The sequence below is a fragment of the Cornus florida genome, unplaced genomic scaffold (assembly GCF_030987335.1).
Source record: "Cornus florida cultivar Cherokee Brave unplaced genomic scaffold, ASM3098733v1 CherokeeBrave_3.0.0_Hap2_Chr09, whole genome shotgun sequence".
NCBI lineage: Eukaryota > Viridiplantae > Streptophyta > Magnoliopsida > Cornales > Cornaceae > Cornus > Cornus florida.
Window position 1 is genome coordinate 72189061 of NW_026775579.1, and position 19696 is coordinate 72208756.

Sequence of the window (19696 nt, forward strand, 5' to 3'; positions counted from 1 at the left end):
AGGTGATTGTAAAGAGATTACTGCGCTGCCCTGGTAGCAGGTTTGGGTTTTGAGCACCTTTTGGTATGTCCTGATTCGAGAGGGGTGACTTGCGGTCATCTGTATACAATATACATTGACGACGTATATATATACAATTCTCGAGAGATATTAATGTTAAAGACGTGTTAGAATTTTATAGCAGTGGTTAGGAAGGGTGAGTAAGAAAGAGACAAATGTGAGTTAGTGAGATGGCACGAGAGAGAGGTGAAGTCAAGAGCGAGAGAAAGAGTTGTAGGTCAAAGTAATTAATGAGAGTAATTAAGTTATTTTAAAATTTTGCTACTTTGAATCAAAATACAATAAATAAATGAGGATAAAAATATCCATTTATATTTTATTAATGGCGTTAGATACGAAAAGTTATATGACGTTTAAGTAATACTTATTTTTGAAATATATTTTCATGTGAAATTTGGTTAAACGAGTGTTATTGAAATTAATCTATTTTTTTTTGTTAGCATAAGCACAACTCAATAAATTATTACCGAGTGATGCTGTCATTAATTGAGGTTAGGAGAGAGACTAAATTTGTATCCAATATTGATAATGGACTGGAGTAATTGAACAAAAAAAAAATTTCTTTCTAAAAAGGTGCGATTATTTAATTTTTGTACAGCGGCCCATTCATTACCCTACCCTAAAAGGGCCTTGAGGTAGAGCCCATCTCTCGTGTATATCTCATCTCTCTCCTCCTCTCTCTATTCATTTTCCTTCATTTCTATTCTATTTCACCACTCCCATCCTCGTTATTTTTCTGTGTTTCACCGCATCTCTCACGCAGATATACACAGACACACACGCACATATATATATACATACAATCGGATTCGCCGCAATTGTCATCGGATCATCACAGCGTCAAACATCTCATCAGGCAAGCTCTCTATCTCTCTCTAAACTTTTGTTTGTAATTTGATATATATACTGTCTCGTGATTGCGTTTGGTTTCATCTGTAATTGATTAATCCAAAAAATGATACTGCTGTTTTGCCATGTTATATTAACAAATCCATATGAATAAACAAATACAGATCTAATTGTTTCGATTTAGTTATTATATTATAGTATTGATTATTGAGTTGATTATAGGGTTTTGGAGGGTTTCAAGACTGTAAATCATCTGTCGAAATCGCAAGATATTGATGGGTCGAAAGAAACCTACACCCCGTGAGGACGATAGCTCCGCCGCCGCTACTGTAGCGCAGGGCGGTGGGGCTAAGTCGAGAAAGAAGGCGGCAGTCATAGACGATGATGAGTACTCGTTAGGGACAGATTTTTCTGAGGAACAACCGATTCAGGAAGAGAAGGTTTGCCCGGTTGCTGGTAAGAAGAAGGGTAAGAAGGGGAGTTCCAAGAATTCACAGACCAAGGATGATGATTTTGAGGAAAAAGGTGTTGAAGAAGAGGGTGATGATGCTCCGGCAGTGCAATTTGCCGGAAAAAAGAAGTCAAAGTCGAAAAAGAGCGTTAACAGTAGTGTGTTTAGCGCGTCGAGTTTTGGATTACTTGGGGAGGAGGAGGATGAGGATGGGGATGATGAAGATGTTGCCAGCGAGGAAGAGGGTGATTCCATGGGTGATAAGTCATCAAAGAACAAAAAAGGTAGCGGTTTATTTTCTGTGTCGGCATTTGGTGCAATTGGTGATGAAGATGAAGGGGACGGGATTGATGATTCGATATCAGAACAGCAAGATGATAACGATGATGAGCCAGTTATTGCTTTCTCTGGGAAAAAGAAGTCATCAAAATCAAAAAAGAAAAGTGGTGGCAGCGCTATCACAGCATCTAGTTTTGATGGGCTTGAAGACAAGGATGAGGCTAAAGAGGACGAAGAGGATGTGTCTTTGATTACTTTCACTGGTAAGAAGAAGTCTTCCAAAAAGAAAACTAATACTGTTTTAGGTGCATCTGAAGCAGGGATTGGAGATAAATCTACGGATATAGTTGAACCTGAACAACCTAGTATCAGTGTTAGTAGTAAAGAAGCTGATGATTCCAAAAGCACTGCAGAAACTTCAAAGAACAAAAAGAAGAAAAAGAAGAGTGGAAGGACTGCTCAAGAAGAGGATGACCTGGAAAAGATTCTAGCTGAGCTCGGTGAAGCTCCCTCTACATCAAAACCTGCTCCTGCTCCTCCACAGGAGGAGAAAGTTCAGACTCAGCCCGAACCAATTGGGTTGGAAAATGATACAGCTGAAAAGGAAGCTGAAGAAGAAGGAGCTGTGGAGTCTGCGGCAGCAAAGAAGAAGAAAAAGAAAAAGGAAAAGGAAAAAGAGAAGAAGGCGGCAGCAGCAGCTGCAGTGGAAGTAAAGCAAGAAAAACAGGAAGAAACAAAGGGCAAAGTAGCGGATAAGAAAGTTCCGAAGCATGTTAGGGAGATGCAAGAGAGACTTGCAAAGCTCAAGGAATTGGAAGAAAGGAAGAAGAGGGAAGAAGAGGAGAAGTTAAAGAAGGAAGAGGAGGAGCGGCGGCGGCAAGAAGAACTTGAGAGGCTAGCAGAAGAGAAGAAGCGGCTGAAAAAGGAAAAGGAAAAGGAGAAACTTCTAAAGAAGAAACAGGAAGGGAAGCTTCTAACAGGAAAGCAAAAGGAAGAAGCACGTCGGTTGGAGGCAATGAGGAACCAAATACTTGCTAATGCAGGTCTGCCTCTTCCTTCTGGAGACAATGGCGGGGCACCAACAAAACGGCCCAAATATCAAACAAAGAAGTCAAAGCCACATCTTCCTCAAGCAAATGGTGTGGCCCCTGTGAAGGCTGTTGAAAGCGAAGAAGTCAAGGATCAGGAAATTGTTTCTAAGGTGGAGTCCTTAGAACCAGAGAAGGTTGAAGCAGAGGAGTTGGTGAGTGCTGAAGAGAAAACTGAAGTTGCTAATGTGGTTGAAGAGAACATAATTGAAGAGGAGGAAGATGATGATGAATGGGATGCGAAGAGTTGGGATGACACGGATCTTAAATTGCCTGGTAAAAGTGCATTTGCTGATGAGGAAGATGAATCTGAGCCTGAGCTTGTGGTAAAAAAAGAGATCAAAAGTGCTCGGGCAGCTATTCGGGATGCAGGGCCCCCTCATTCTGCTTCCAACCCGGCAGTTGCTACCCAGAATGTTATCTCTGCTGCACCAATCAAATCTCAGGATGTTGAAAGTAAAAGAAATCAACCTGAGAATGCGGTTACAGACAACAAGCGCAAAGAAGTTACAGGGAAAAGGGAGGCACAGAATTCTGATGCTCTCTCTAACCAGAGTGAAAGTAATCTTCGTTCCCCAATTTGTTGTATTATGGGTCACGTTGATACGGGTAAAACCAAGCTGCTTGATTGTATCCGAGGCACTAATGTCCAGGAAGGTGAAGCTGGAGGGATTACTCAGCAAATCGGAGCGACATATTTTCCTGCGGAGAATATACGCGAGAGAACTAAGGAATTGAAAGATGATGCAAAGCTGAATGTTCCAGGCCTATTGGTTATTGATACACCTGGACATGAATCGTTCACTAATTTGCGGTCTCGGGGTTCAGGTTTATGTGATATTGCGATTTTGGTGGTTGACATAATGCATGGCTTAGAACCACAGACAATCGAGTCACTCAATCTTCTGAAAATGAGGAACACAGAATTCATTGTTGCGTTGAATAAGGTGAGATTACAATGTGATATTAGTTCTGAACCTCTATCGCATCTGATTTTGCTCCCTTTTTTTATGTTTGATTTGTTTCTTTGATTTCATAATTTGCAGGTGGATAGACTTTATGGGTGGAAAGCTTCCCGCAATGCACCAATCCGGAACACAATGAAGGAACAATCAAAAGATGTTAAAAATGAATTTAATATGAGGGTCACTCAGGTCACTATAAATCGCTCTTCTTTAAGTACGATCTTTTTCCAGGTTACCGGACACACGAACAATTCTTTTTTCCCTTAATTATTTTGGGATCATCTCAGGTTATCACACAGTTCAAGGAGCAAGGATTGAACACTGAATTGTACTATAAAAACAAAGAAATGGGGGAAACTTTCAGTATTGTTCCTACAAGTGCAATCAGGTATTTCCCATGGACCCTTGGTCCGACCTTGCTTTGGCTGGTTCAACATTCTTTTACACCCACAATTGACAAAACTTACATTTCGTGGTCTCTATTATGAAATTTTGGGTTTCTTGATGCAACAGTGGTGAAGGCATCCCTGATTTGTTGTTATTATTGGTTCAATGGACACAAAAGACGATGATTGAAAAACTTACATACAGCAATGAAGTGCAGGTATGCTTTCTTTTTCTCTCTTTGGTTGGTTTGGACGCAGAGAGATAGCGGCATTGTTTGATTTCTGATTGTGGATTGGAACCTTTTGCAGTGTACAGTTTTGGAGGTTAAGGTTGTTGAAGGTCATGGGACTACCATTGATGTGGTGCTAGTTAATGGCGTGCTCCATGAAGGAGATCAAATAGTTGTTTGTGGCATGCAGGCAAGCATTTGATACTTTGTTACTGCATGAGATTAATGAAATCCTTGTTTTCAAAATCTTACATATTACAATTCCATTTCAGGGACCTATTGTTACTTCAATTCGAGCATTACTCACCCCCCATCCAATGAAGGAACTTCGAGTTAAGGTAAGGTTTTCTTTTGTCATTTTCTTCTTGGCTTTCTTATTTCTTTGTGGTTAATTTTTTTAAGTAGGATGCAATAAACAATGATCTGAGAGATGTATATTGCTAAAACGTATGCATGAGGTTGATGAGTCTGGAATAGATTCTAGTGCATCTTTTGGTGGTTACCTTTTGGTTTCCGTCTTACTTTATTATTATTTCTGTGTATGTTGGAATTCATTTAGGAAAGTTGAGATGAATGTTCTTTTTTGTGTTAAGATGCCCACTTTTTTTGTGCTAACTAGGACTTTGAACCCTCAACCTCCTCTTTGGGAGGCGAGGTGTCACGTTCCAAATTTGAATATAAAAAGAATCTCATCTCAAACCCAAATATAGTGCGTGAACTAATAGATTCTCTCTCCAAATTAACTAGTGAGAGTAAATATTCAGAAATCTCCCCCAGCATCTAATTTAGGTCCTGGTAAAATCTCATGACCTAACCCTTCACTGTTAATTTGCACTCTCAAGTAAAGTGTATTAAAGAATTAATTTTCTGACACTTTATCTAATTCAACCGCATAATTCTCTTCTAAATTTAAGTATTTTAACCCATTTAGGCTTATTTTGATAGATTATAGCTTTCTATGTTTTTTGGGAAATTTTTACATATGTTTATCTAATTTTCCACGATTTTAAATGGGTAAATTACAGGGACACCCCGTGTGGTTTGCCCTATTGACAACTAGATAGAACTTAGCCCATTTTTTGACACAATGACACCCCATCAGATTTTGGATCCAAACATAGCCTAAAAAAGGGTAAAATGTCTAGTTTGCCCTTCAATACTTAATTATTTTTTGATATAAAATATCAGAATAATTAAATGACCGAAATGTCCTTTTTTAGAAAATGCAACCCCCACCTCTTTAGTCTTCACCAGAACCATCGACAACCTCCACCAACCATTGCCACCTCCAACAATACCCACCCTTCTTTCGTTCTCTTTCTCCACCATCCCCGTGCCAGAATCTTAATCTTGACTGCCTTGGCCTACTCCTTTCTTTCTCTCTCCACTTGAAGGGACCACCTATCCTACTAGTGCTCCTTTTCTTATTTCAAATTAGCGGTACACTCTAAAAAAAAGGTCAAGGATAAGCTTGCCACTGCAACCTCCACCCCACAATCACCACCCACCATTGTCTGACACAAGATGGGTCTGTAAGTATATGGTGCATATATACGTGTGTACGTATTTATACATGGATTGTGTGAAAACAGGGGAACTAACAACTTCAATGTTGCATATCATCCTTCCATTCAATGGACCCAAAAACAAATTCATGAGAAAAGCCCACACGCCTTCTATCAACACATGCCCTATTGCACCCATCTTGACGGGTACAGTGGGGTTGCTACTCAGTTAATGCCATTTTAGTTAGGTCACAGTGGGTTGTGTGGATTTACAGAGAGAGAGAGAGAGAGAGATTTGGGTTGAGTTGTAAAAATAGCAAAGTGTATTCAATCGCCCCATCGCCGTTCAGTTTGATGACTCAATTCTGAAGGGAAAGAGGATGGACCAGTCCAATATGTCGTCATAATCAGGCAAGTCGCCGGCCCTAGCTAGAGAGCTGTTGGTGATACTGAATACGTCGGTGGCAATATTGATTGGGTGCTTCGAGGTGTTGGTTTGATGGAGATCCTACCTATGCACCTTCACATTCTTCCCCAACAAACCCAGAACAAGCTCCTTTGTGACATTGATTTTATTTGATTATTTTACTATATTTTTATATTTTTCTTTCTAAATTGCGCATTTATTGTGGCGACCCAATGTGGGCGGGTGTGCGTGGGCGGGTGCGAGACACTGGCAGGCTACCACACTGGGCGAGTTATAGGTGCACAATCCCACATCGCCTGAGTGTGGATGGGGCAAGTGTTATATGTAGATTCAATACCTTTTTACGATTTTTAAAGCCGTGATGGCCGTGAACCTATCAGAACTCCATAGTTAAGCGTGCTTAACCTGGAGTAGTACCAGGACGGGTGATCCCCTGGGAAGTCTTTGGTCTGGGGGAGCCAAAAGCGGACAATATTGTGTTTGGCTAGGGTGAGGGTCATTACATTTATTCCTTTTCAAATATGTCTATAGTATTTTATGTAATATTTTTTAGTGTCTCTATGTAAATTAATTATGCATGTAAATGTTTATATTTATTTTTAAAAATGAGTATATTTTTATTTAATATGTATATTACATATGCATATAATATCTAATTATATATTTAGAGAGAAATATACAAAATATTAGTTATATTATATATGTGTGTGTGTGTGTGTGTATTACACGTGCAAAAGTGAGAGTCCAAAAGTGTATTTTGGCCTAGAAATTTTTTGCATGTGATGATAATTTGGTAATTTTACGTGTTAAGGTTGTCTTTAGACAAGTCAATGGGTATGCAGGTCATTTACATGGTGTTAGAGCTCCCTAGGGGTGTTTGTGTATGACAGAGCAAACGTAAGTGGGTGCTATTGATCCTTTTTTGCAAAGTTTCCATCTATGTAAGGCCAAACCTCAGGGGTGTCAGTGTAATTTACCCATTTTAAATAGTTAAAATTCAGAATAATTATAAAGTAGTTTCAGATGGACCTGAGGGTGGGCCCATCTTGTGGTCCTATCCGGAGGTCGAACCACAGCCGACACGCATTCCCTCGCGCATGGGTAAACCTGATTTAGATCTTTTTCCCCCCTTTTCTTCAACCTGACGACCTGCAACCCTGGGTTTTTCAAATTCAATACCAAACAACCAACTATAGGCTTCAAATCCACGCTAAATCATACTCAAAACAAACTAAAATTGAGAGAATCAAGTTATAGAATAAGATCGTTTTTCATCGCTTGTAGTACTTCAGCCATTGACATACAATTCTCCATCATCTACACTATTCAACCAATATGTATGTATATATAGCAAGATGAATTCATCCGACAATAAGAATTTAATCTTATTGTCCATATGCATATACATAATCATTCTACACACATACATAATATTTATGGTTAATTACACTGATACCCCCTCGGGTTTGGCCAAATATCACATTATAACACTTATCGAAAATTACTATCACTCACATCATAACCTTTTGGTCCGTTCTTCACTCACACCCCAAATGTTACTTTTTAGTGGTGTCAGAACACTTTTTGCATGTAAAGCAACGTTGCTACCCTTATGATTCATTTTTGACTTGAAAAAAGAGTTGAAATGACTTGAATAACCTTTGATAAATGATATATATTAATATATAGATATACTAATAGATAGATTAATATCTGTGAGGCTCTTTGTATTTTACTGCTGTTTTTAGTATCGTTGTCCATTGAAGTTAATTTTGGTGGTAGTTGTATTGAGTTTTCCAAATGTTAGTAATATTTGTCTCTGAAATAGACTAAGAATCTCGTCTATTATTTGTTTGTTTTCATATATGGAGATTGTTATTGAACTATATGGATAAATTGGTTTGTTTGTTTGTTTTATTTTATTTTATTTTATTTAAATAATGAAATTGATTAGGTTTTTTTAAATAATGAAATTGATTAGGTTACTGACGGAAAAGTAAAATTGGACCTAAGTGATAGTAATTTTCGAAAGATGTTTTAGTGTGATATTGGGCCAAACTTGACGGGGTGTCAGTGTAATTAACCCTATTATATATTATTCAAAAACATAACTAAGAGCATCAGTATGCACACCTCATTTGCATATTAGGCCCCAAAGAATTTATTAACCAGGTTTGTAATCTGAATGCATATTAAGCCCCAAAGAATTCCTTAACTAGGTTCGTAATCTGAATTTCTTGTACTATTTCAAATCCATCTTATTACAATGATTCAAAGGTGTTTTCAAATCAAAATCAATCTCCATGTTTCACTCTCACACATGCATATCTATAAAAACACACACACACACATTTAACCTTTTTATATGCAAACTATATCAGTTATCACTTATCAATTATTATACAAGTTGATATGAATGATTTTTAATAAATATAAGAAATTTAACAGACAAGTTACAATCATATATAAAAAAAATTAGATGAGGTCATATTGCATATACACGTGATAAATAGATATTGTGTTGTCCAAACATACATATGGCCTGCTGGGTGATCCACTTTTTTTTAGAGCTGTGGGTTATTGATCATGAGGGGGGAAGGGGTAGTGTATGAGAGAGTAGAGAGAGAGAGAGAGAAAAAGGGGTTGGCACTCTAGAGATTAATACTGAGTCGCCGACTCCTTGGGTCAAAGCTAATAGTTAATCTCTAATTTTCATGACTGAAGAGACTTGATTTGGTGGTTCTTAAGGTTCTTTGATGCATCATGCATGAGAGGAGTTAGTTGCATGCTGGGACCTATTTATAGTCCAGTAATGCTCATGTCGATATCAAATAAAGTTAGGTGTATCTCAAGAAGACACCTAAAAATGCGATGAGAATGTCTGATAGTGACTTAATGAGGATAACACTGCAGATGTGGCGGTGATCTATTGCAGAGACGGGGCCATTTGATATGGTAAAGTGGCACTGATGTAGCTAGCACCGCTAGAAAATCTCAGTGGTCTAAATGGTGTTGCCATGTCACAGCGGGCATTCGCTAATAGGAAGTCAAAGTGATATTTCTTTTTCCTTGAGCCAGGTCGAGGTGTGTGTAAGCCTTGAGCAGGAGGGTCCCTTGGCAGAGCGTCAAATTTAGCGACTGAGTCAAGTACCTCTATGTTCCCATAAGGCTATCATTGGAACCCCAACGGTGGGCCATGTCGATTAGCCATTCCTGGCCTTGCTCCCAACTGAGATAGTGTCTTGGATGCATCAGGGTGTTTTGTCCTGCATGAGAGATTTAGCAGTTGTCTTTAAGTCTTCATCTGAGGCTCATTTATAGCGAGCAAGTTCTCGTGATGTATAGGTTCTCATAATAGAGATGTTTGTGTAGTAGGCTTTGGTCCCGTTGGAGATCTCAAGTGCATGTGGAGAAGGCTTTCTAGCTCCATCTGTTGTTTGACTTGAATGAATACATAAGATGATTGGAGTCTGTCTGTAGCATGAGACGGGTTGCATAAATGGAGAATAGTGTAATTGATCCCCACTGGAGGACACATGTGCTATCAGAAATAGGAGATCTATGGAGAGAAGTAATACATGAGAGACACAAACAATAGAATAACATATTTACTAGCCATAAAGTGATAAGTTAAAGTAGGTAATAACTTTAGCAAGCTGTAGGCAACTAAGAACTACAGATGTTTCTGAAGATACTGTTTTACCTAAAACATGTTAAGGTAGTAGTTTTATCGTAGGAGTCAAATTAGAGATCAGAAAAACAAATCTTGTCGAGATGGTTGTTAAGCAAATTAACATTAGTAATTTTAATATACTAATAACAATTACTAAGAAAATGCTTTTGCTAATAATGTGGTATGATCTATGAAGGTTGATATATATATATATATACATATACATTTCTTTTTAAATAATAAATAATTTATCTATAAAGGTTACTTTGACAAAACTATGAATTATAAAGTAAGAATCATTAATTATTCTCCGTGGAACGAAGTTATTTTCTCAAAAAGTTGTTACGGTATTTTGCAATTCTTTTTAAAGTTATCAAATATCTAATATTAGGAGACCTGTAAATAGTAGAGGAATCATAACGAAACTAGCTGCAATTGCGAACCAAAAAGGAAAAAGGCTGCGACGGTTTTGATCAAGAATTCTTTGGTAGCAGTTCAGCTCGCTGGATTGAAGTTTGCAACTTATCTTAGTAACTAACTCTGGTTGTTGTATGTGGGGATGGCAAAATACCCTGGCCCACCCCGTTTAGAAAGGTTGTGGGGTAGTTAAATGGTTTTTGGGCTGGGATGGGGGTTAGGATTGAAACCTGCATGGTTATGGGGTGGGGATGGGGAAAGGTCACCCCACCTTGCCCCACCCTGTTTATGGTTTTAAATTACAATTTTGTCCTTATACTTTATTTTATATTCAATAATATTAGGTATATATTAAGCAAATCTTAGTTTATTTTATTCAGATCACTAAATATCAATTTTGTATTATTCTTATTTGAGAACTTTTATGTATTATTTTCATGTTACAATAATATTAAGTCTCAAGTTCTAATTGAGAAGTTGACTCTTGTTTTTGTCCGCATAGAGAGAGAATTATTACTGTAGTTGAAACTTGAAAATTTGTTTAACTATTTACTTTCGTCAGATTCGTGATACAATTACGAAAGTACTCTACAAAACCCGCCCCCGCCGTTTAATAAACAGTTTCGGACGAGGATGGGGATGGCGTTCCCCGCCCCGTTGCCATCGTATGAGTAGTGTAAGACAAACACGGTCAATAATCTTGTCTTGTATAAAAGGCCATTACCCTTTGTTGAAATCTATGGAGAGAGATTACCCCAATCCCCCCCCCCCCCCCCCCCCCCCCCCCCCCCTTTTTTTTTGGGGGGGTAATATAGCAGCATAAAAAAGAAGGAACTGTAAAATGAGGAGAAATTAACATCTTTACAAAAATTAAGAGGTGGATGGATGGTAAATAGAATGTAGTTCTTGAAAATTTTGAGTGCTCTGTTCATTAAGAAAATATTAGAATGTGGTAAAATGTCGTCCAAAGTGGCTTGTGTTCTTTAAAGATCATGAAAGTTAACTTTGCATTTATCATAAAAAGAGTTGTGTAGCGCTTTTTTTTCCCTTTCTTTTTAATCTTTCAACATGTGGGCGCTTGGGAACTGACTGTTGGATGTCGGAGTAATGAGGTGTCTTTACAAACCAAACCTTGAAATGAGGTCCAGAATTATTTAGAAGTGGGCTATATGTTGAAGTAGGATAACTGTTTCAGTGTTTTCTCTGGCAACCATTCTGGTGACTTTCCTAACCCTAAGTGACCGTATGCGAAATGATACTTCTCTAAAGAACACTAATGCCATTTGCCTGTCAACATTTGTTGTTGGGGATTGTATTGCCCCTTCTAGATCTTCAAGAGACTAAAGATTTGGCTATTCTTTTATTTATTTATTTATTCATTTTTTTACACATCTGAGATGAAAATTTGTTCTGTAAATAGTGTGTTTAAGTTCACTGTTATATCATTAATATTTATTATTTGGATGGCGATGAGGATGATTTGGTGGTTCTCTAATTTCAGGGAACATATTTGCATCACAAAGAAATCAAGGCTGCCCAGGGTATCAAGATTACCGCACAGGTGTTGTTATTGTTTTAATATTTGTCCTGTTGCGTGAAATAAATCTAATTGGTGGTGTGATCTGTAGACTGTATTCTTCACACTTCATCCCTATTGGCTATTCAAAGGTATAAGGAGCATTTTTAAAATATTTAAATTGTGACAAGGCACATCAATAATGGTGGGAGGGAAGTCTAAGCAATAATTACTTCATCTGTACAATATCTAATTGTTGAGAGAGTAATTTTCTGGATAAGCAATACCCCCACCCCACACACCCACATACACCGTCTCTCTGAAAAGATGATAAGGTTTTGAGCACAGTAGATGCACAAGTGTGTTGCATATTCCTTCTTGGTGCAGAAGATGGCCAGCTGAGCCAATTTGCTTCCTTTCCTAGCCTCATCTTAATCTTAAAATTTACATATGGCAGATATCATGACTTGTGCTCTTCTTAAAGAATTTCTTGTTTTTGTTTATTACATCTTATGCAGGGCCTTGAGCATGCAATTGCAGGCACTGGTCTACATGTGGTGGGGCCTAATGACGATGTGGAAGATATGAAAGAATCAGCAATGGAAGATATGAAGTCTGTTTTGAACAGGATTGATAAAACTGGCGAGGGAGTTTGTGTTCAAGCATCTACTCTTGGATCCTTAGAAGCATTGCTGGAATTTTTGAAGACCCCGGCTGTAAACATACCTGTTAGCGGTATAAGCATAGGCCCTGTACATAAGAAGGATGTCATGAAGGCAAGCGTCATGCTTGAGAAGAAGAAAGAGTATGCCACAATCTTGGCCTTTGATGTTAAAGTGACACAAGAGGCTCGGGAACTTGCAGATGAAGTTGGTGTCAAAATATTCATGGCCGATATCATTTATCACTTGTTCGATCAATTCAAGGCTTACATTGACAATCTCAAGGAGGAAAAGAAGAAGGAAGCTGCCGAGGAAGCAGTCTTTCCATGTGTTCTCAAGATTATGCCTAACTGTGTCTTTAACAAGAAGGATCCCATTGTCCTTGGGGTTGATGTTCTTGAAGGAATTGCTAAGGTGTTTTATTTTTATTATTGTTGTCAACTTGTCATCATTGTCTTTTGCTATTTGGTTCTTTTAATTTATCTTATCACCTGTTCCATTTGCCAATTGATGGATATTGCTGAATTCTTTTTTTTTGATAAGTTGGATATTGCTGAATTCTTACGTTGCATTTCACTGTCATGAGCCTGTTGAGCGATCAATGAATGTTATTGTCTTTTAATTCCAAATATGCTTTAACCTTCTATGGCTCTGTAGACCATAGGTTTTAGATTTGACTGCTATGATATGGTTTTTGAAGTAATTTTAGGGTTGAAATAAGTATCTGAGAGTGATATTGATGTCCAATTGTTTTAGATTTTACAGCAACATGACCATGGGTTTTGAGGTTAATTATAGGGTTAAAATAAGTATCTGGGAGAGATATTGATGTGTAATTACTCAATTCTTTGTGTTGACAAAGATGCTCGTGTTGCTTTTACTGGCAGATTCAGTTCCTTATGAAACTTTTGTTTGTTTTGGTTACTGTTGTGACTGAATTTGTTGGATCCGTCTCGAGTAAAATCACCGATTAGTGAAGATATTCCATTAATCATGCATAGGTTATTTATTTATTTCCCCACTGATTTATGAATTAATTGTGTGATATTTTTCATTTTGTCTGTCATCTGTAAATACTTACAGAGTTGACTACTAACTGCAACTTCCTCATTTTGAATCTAGACTTCTTTTCTGCATATGTATACAGTATTTTGAATCTCACTTGCTGCTTGCCTACCTATTGTTCTCATTAATCACCTTGAATTGTTTTATATGGTCCTAGTCTTAATATTGCTTGACTTGGAACGTATCAGTGTTAATTATGATGCCATATTTCTCCGCCCTTGCATGTGCTCTAATTTGTTTTGGCATTTGGGTGCCAAGGGCTCTTTTTGCGTTACTAGATCAATCATTTCATATGAACAAGTCTAGAGGTACTTTTCTTGCAAATATTTGTAATCGACAAAGACGTGATAATTTGAAATATATTTTCTCAGGTTGGAACCCCGATCTGCATTCCTCAAAGAGACTTTATTGATATTGGTCGGATTGGATCCATCGAGAATAACCACAAACCAGTTGATTATGCCAAGAAAGGCCAGAAGGTGGCCATTAAGGTATGATATTTGTTTGACGCAATGTGTGATATTTTTGTTAGCATTGGAGTTATCATGTGTGCAGAGGAAGCTAAATGAGTCTGTTACATTTTCTTTTAATGTCTGTACAGATGACTCACCCCAACCACCAAATAGGAAAACTATATGAACTTCTATTAAAATCTTCCAAGCCCTTATTTTAAGCAAGTAGTAATAGATATGATGTATCTTTTGGATGCTACATGAGATATATTGAATGTTGTCATATCAGTTGGACTTCAAAATGTCCAAACTAATTTTTCACATTTATAAATCAAGTACTTTAAATTAGTGGTGTTGCAGCTGTCTTTCCCGTCATGGGATTGGAATCCATCCTTGTGATGCAGAATGTTGCAGCTTTCAATGCTGTTGGCAACTTCAAAGCTAATTGTTTTTCTCATCCCTGCTTTGTCAAAGTTGGGAGTTGGATGACCCTTAAACTTCTTTACTTCGTCTGAATGTTGCAAAAATCATCTAAATAATTGTAGGAAGTATCTGGGTTGCAAGCATTTGGCCAATAGCAATAAATGTCCTTGAATTTTACAGTTTGCCTAAAAAACACTACATGATATATGAAGTATCTAAACATAAGATAACAATACCTATCTTGGTTTATATAATGTGAAACGATGGACTATTAACCGACTGTTGGTCCTACCTACATTTGGTGATGGTAAAGACTGGAGAGAGACCCAACTATTGCATTATATGCATTATTTTGCACAAGGTGGCTTGAACACGTGTCCTCACGCTTGTCAGTCTGAACTTATACAACTGCAAGTATTTCACTTGGAGCATGTGTGTGGACATAGGTGCACCTAGGCTCAAGTCGGTCTAGTTGTCATCCCAGACGCACTAATGTTTAATAGGCGTATGCCTCGGTTGTGCTGGCGCCCTCACTGTTTTTTTTTTTATCCCCCAAAAATATTGTTATTCTATTTCTAAAGCCAAAAAGGTACTTGTGGCAACTTAATAAACAAATAAGAAAGCCCAAGCGTATGAGAGAAGGAACTTTTGTTCAAAAGAATAAACAAATAAGAAAGCCCAAGAGTCAAAAGTGTCAACCGAACACAGAAAGAGTGAGACGAAGCCACGCCAGTTCTTCTTCTCTCATCTCATCATCTTTGTTCACATCTCTCTCTTCGACTAGTTTTCCTCTCGTCTTTTTTTTTTTGGTTGGGGGGGGGGGGGGGGGGGGGGGGGCGGCTCTGTTTTTCATCCTTTTCTTCTTTGACACTTCATCTCTCTTCTCGTGTCTACTTCTGTCTCTGCGGGTTTTTTTTTTTTTGGCTCAATATATTATTATTTTTCTTTTCTTGTTAACAGTTTATTTATTTATTTATTTATTATTATTATTATATATATATATATATATATCTTTTTTGTGCTCTGTTTTGCCTTTTAAAAAAACAAATTCTATTTTGCCTTTCAAGAAAACAAATTTGTGCTCATTTTTTGTTGTTCTTGGATGCTTGTATAGTTGATGGATTTACTTGTTTATATTTGGTATTAATTTTTGGAATATTGATATGACTTATGAGATATGAATGCTTTTATGGTATTTTAAACTTTCAAATTCTATATTGATATGACTTATGAGATGCCTAGGCTCCAAAGGGCCTCTAGCTCCTTGAGCCAATAACACTGTGTGGACATGCAATCTTCTATTTATAAATTTAGGATTGATGCTACTGAACTTTTTTGCGCTTATTCTGGTTACTTTAAGATGACGGAGATGCACTCCGTCATCTAAAATGTTAGGTTGCCCATATGAATTTCATTCAATTTTTAAAAAATTTGCTCCCCTATACCGTTACTTTATTATCACCCCTTCTTTTTCATCTTTTCCTGTTTATTGTTTTAAATTGCGATCGTTGGTTATGGAATAGGTGGGACGTGTACATCTCATTATCAGCAATACGGCTCAATACCAGCTTATAATATTGTGATTTCCTAATTTTATGAATGAAAAATATGCAGCGATGAACTGAGTAGTTTTTTTGAGTTTGATTGGTCAAGTTTGAGAGCATTCAGGATCTGTTCCACTTTGTTTAGGCAGTTCAAACTTGTGTTATTTTATATTTTTTGGATAAGATTTACAAAACATTGGATGTAACCTTGCCTTCTACCAATTTGTATGTGCTTACCGAATTAGGAGTTAGTGTCGTGGTATGTCATACCATATATCCAATGCCTTCAACCAATTTGTATTGTGCTTACAGAACTAGTGTTGCTCTCTCTCTCTCTCTAAACCATAGAGAATGTGCTATAGATACCATTTTGAGTATTTAGCTGGCTTCAACTTGTTTCACTCTATCTTAATTATGTTGAGACTAGATTTGTTTCTCGAATGTTCTTAAATACGTAGTTCTTAAAATCCAATTGAGCTGCTTTACTGGACCAGGAAGCAGTTTTCCATATATTTTGGAATGGCCCTCATTTGCAGTTTTTTGATGCTTTTGCAGATTGTTGGTAGCAATGCTGAGGAACAGCAAAAAATGTTTGGCAGGCATTTTGAAATTGAAGATGAGCTTGTCAGCCACATCTCTAGGAGGTCAATTGACATACTTAAATCTAATTATCGGGTAAGTGAAATTGAACTTCAGATGCAGTTTGCTTTCATCAAATGATTATGTTTACTGTTGTTGGTTACCAACTTGGAAAATGTACAGGATGACCTGTCGATTGACGAGTGGAGGCTAGTTGTGAAACTGAAAACTCTCTTCAAGATACAATGAGTTTTGAAGTCGGAGTCAGTTCATCGTTTCAGGTATTTTCAGGGCCTTTCTTGACTGCCAGCTGCTTAATGTAAAGAAGCATAGAGTTTTTTTTTTGAGAGGGATGGAGCATAAATTTGAAACGGCGGTTGAAATGTCGGGATATTATGGAGTGATAAAGTGCATGCCCAATTTTGTTTTGCAAGGGAAAGCCATTTGTTCAAAATCGTGGTTTGGATTTAAAGCATCTTCTTCCTGTTCTTTGTACTGTCATCTTTTGTTAATTCACGTGTAGCGTATACGAGGTGTTTGTACGAAAGCAATGAAAGAGTGGAAATATGAGAATAATTCACCCAGAGCTGTCCGAAAACGGTTTTAACAATTCTGGCAATTCAATTGTTCCTTGACAATTCTTTTCATACATCAAATGAACATTACATTATTGGGTAGTTTCGTTTTGTCTTTCGGTGCAGATTAATTTAATTTGGCTTTCTTCTTAAACCCCAATGATAAACACCCAATTGGGTCATGGAGTAAGACCTTGTTAGTTTAAACCCTACTAAGTTCTCTTTTGCCTCTATTAGAATACAGGAAAATTTAGCTTGTTTCTAAAAGAATGTTGAAAATCATTATTTGGTGTGCCTTTTCATCTAAAACGAAGAATAATTTCATTCATGGCTGCAATTAGGGACAAAGATGATATAGGGGGTATGAGTCTTGATTATGAATTTTATTTGACCAAATGGACCACCCATAGGAGTTTATGCGATATTCCCAACTTTTTTCTAACAACAATTTCACTTCTACATTCTAATTCATAAAAATTAGCCAGTCGTTCTATGGTGTGTTTGTATTTTTTTGTTTCTTTATTTATTTTTTATAAAGTAAGTTTGATATAAATTCTATTAATTTATATAGCACAAAACTATGTAGCAGGAGAGGGTTGCTCCTAATGTTTGGCCTTTTATTTGCCAATGGGATATTTTTTCGTCTTTTAAAAGAAAATTGATGAAAAGAAAATTTGTAACTATAATTTGTTAAGTACGCTTGCTGATACTACTTTTTCTTCCTTTATTTTTTCACCCCTTTAATTGGACTAGTCCTTTATTTTCAATATTTCTACTATTAGTCCATTATTAAATTATTATGTAACCCGTTTAGTTAACTGGGCTAACTCAGTTAACCCTAGCTTAGAAAAACATGCTCAGATTGCACAAATTGGATGTTGAGTTCGGATCCAATTTGGGTTGTAAGTTTTGTACCTTTGGTTGGGCTCAGATTCGCCTCCGTTTGAGTTGCAGCCGGAGATTATACTTTAGATAAATTATAGTCACATTCTATGGATTTTTATTTTTATCTTTATTTTACACGAGACATAATTTTATAAATATTCTCATAATTCAATTAAAACTCCTTTAAGTTATTATAAGTTAAATTTTCTACTAAATGACGTGTCATTTAAGATATGTTTATGGCTTATGTTAAATTATTGTAACTAATTTAATAAAAGTTAGTAGATTACACCGTTTTAAGATAAAAAAACCTCTAGAAATTAGAATACCTTAACGACTTTAACTCTCTCTCCCTTTTTCTCTACAATAATGTCGTTTGGTAATTCTATTTATTTTAGTGATTTATTATTATTATTATTATTATTATTATTTTTTGTGAGTTAAGCCGCTTGTTATCCGGCCTTAAAATCATTTTTTTACCCTAAATAAAAGAAGAGGAATGACGGGAACGAAAAAGAATTCAGAATTAACATCAAATTTGACGTGGTTGGCTATACTTATCACGTGTTAAATAATTATTTTTTGAAAACTGTTTAAGTAGATGATGAAAAATGTTTAAGTAGATGAGGTGGACAAAAACACGTCAGATTCGAGACTTATTGATTGACCCTATCATTTTTCATAAAAAAATGTCTAATTTCATTGCACCGTGTCTTCAGCGTTAGAAAAGATAATAGCATTTGGAAAGTCTTCATAGAATGAGACAGTGTCTTCTAGGTTGGAAAATATAATAATAGCATCTGGAATGAACTTCTAATGACCATAGTGTCAACCATTGGAGAAAATTTTCCTTGCACCAGTTGCATGTTGCAACAGACGCATCGGACAGTTCAACAAGGATGGATCATAGGTTGTTGATTTTGTAAAATGGAGTACGGGATATTTCTACAATTGGAGTTTGGCTTTGATATTCGTGCATCATTTTTACAAATGCCATATAGTTGCCTTCAAAGTTTACAAACCAACCAAAAAAAAAAATAATTCTAGGTAGGCCTAGGTTCGATTCTCACTAGGCGTAAAAATAATAAGGTTAAAAGATATGTATGGTTTGCGGGTTATTGCAAATACAATATTCAAAGTTTACAAACCAACCAAAAATTTAAAATATTTACTGTGTGAGTTGATTTTTTATTACAAAATAATAATAATAATAAATAAATAAATAAATGAATGAATGAACACCATATACATGGATATGGTGCCCATTTATTTATTATTATTATTATAATAAATTACTAAAATAAATAGAGTTATCAAACGATCAGAGAGGAGGAGAGAGAGAGTTAACATTGTTAACAAATTCTAAAGCTTTTCCTATCACAAAACGGTGTAGTTTTCTAACTTTTATTAAATTAATTAAAGTGATTTAACATAAGCTATAGATATATCTTAAATGACACATGTTATTATGTAGAAAATTCAACTTATGATAACTTAGAGGAGTTTTAACCAAAGTTGTTAAAATCGGGATTCTAAGCAGAATCGTTTTGGGTTTTGTAAAATCGGAATCGTAGAATCAGATCGTGAATCGTAAGATTCTACCAAATTGTGAAAAAACAATTCAAACTAACTTCTTAAACAATAAAATATGTAAAATATAACCAA

At 36.4% G+C, this 19696-nt stretch overlaps 1 protein-coding gene across 1 annotated transcript; it reads left to right on the forward strand.

The window, feature by feature from the left end:
• Positions 1–690: 690 nt before the first annotated feature.
• LOC132274366 (eukaryotic translation initiation factor 5B) lies at positions 691–17257 on the forward strand. The gene is made up of 12 exons (XM_059775631.1): positions 691–916; positions 1132–3674; positions 3774–3881; positions 3980–4080; positions 4206–4296; positions 4388–4498; positions 4581–4646; positions 11832–11891; positions 12365–12922; positions 13945–14064; positions 16548–16667; positions 16755–17257. Exons 2-12 carry the CDS (start codon positions 1185–1187, stop codon positions 16818–16820), a joined length of 3891 nt encoding a protein of 1296 aa, XP_059631614.1. The 5' UTR covers positions 691–916; positions 1132–1184; the 3' UTR covers positions 16821–17257.
• Positions 17258–19696: the final 2439 nt, after the last annotated feature.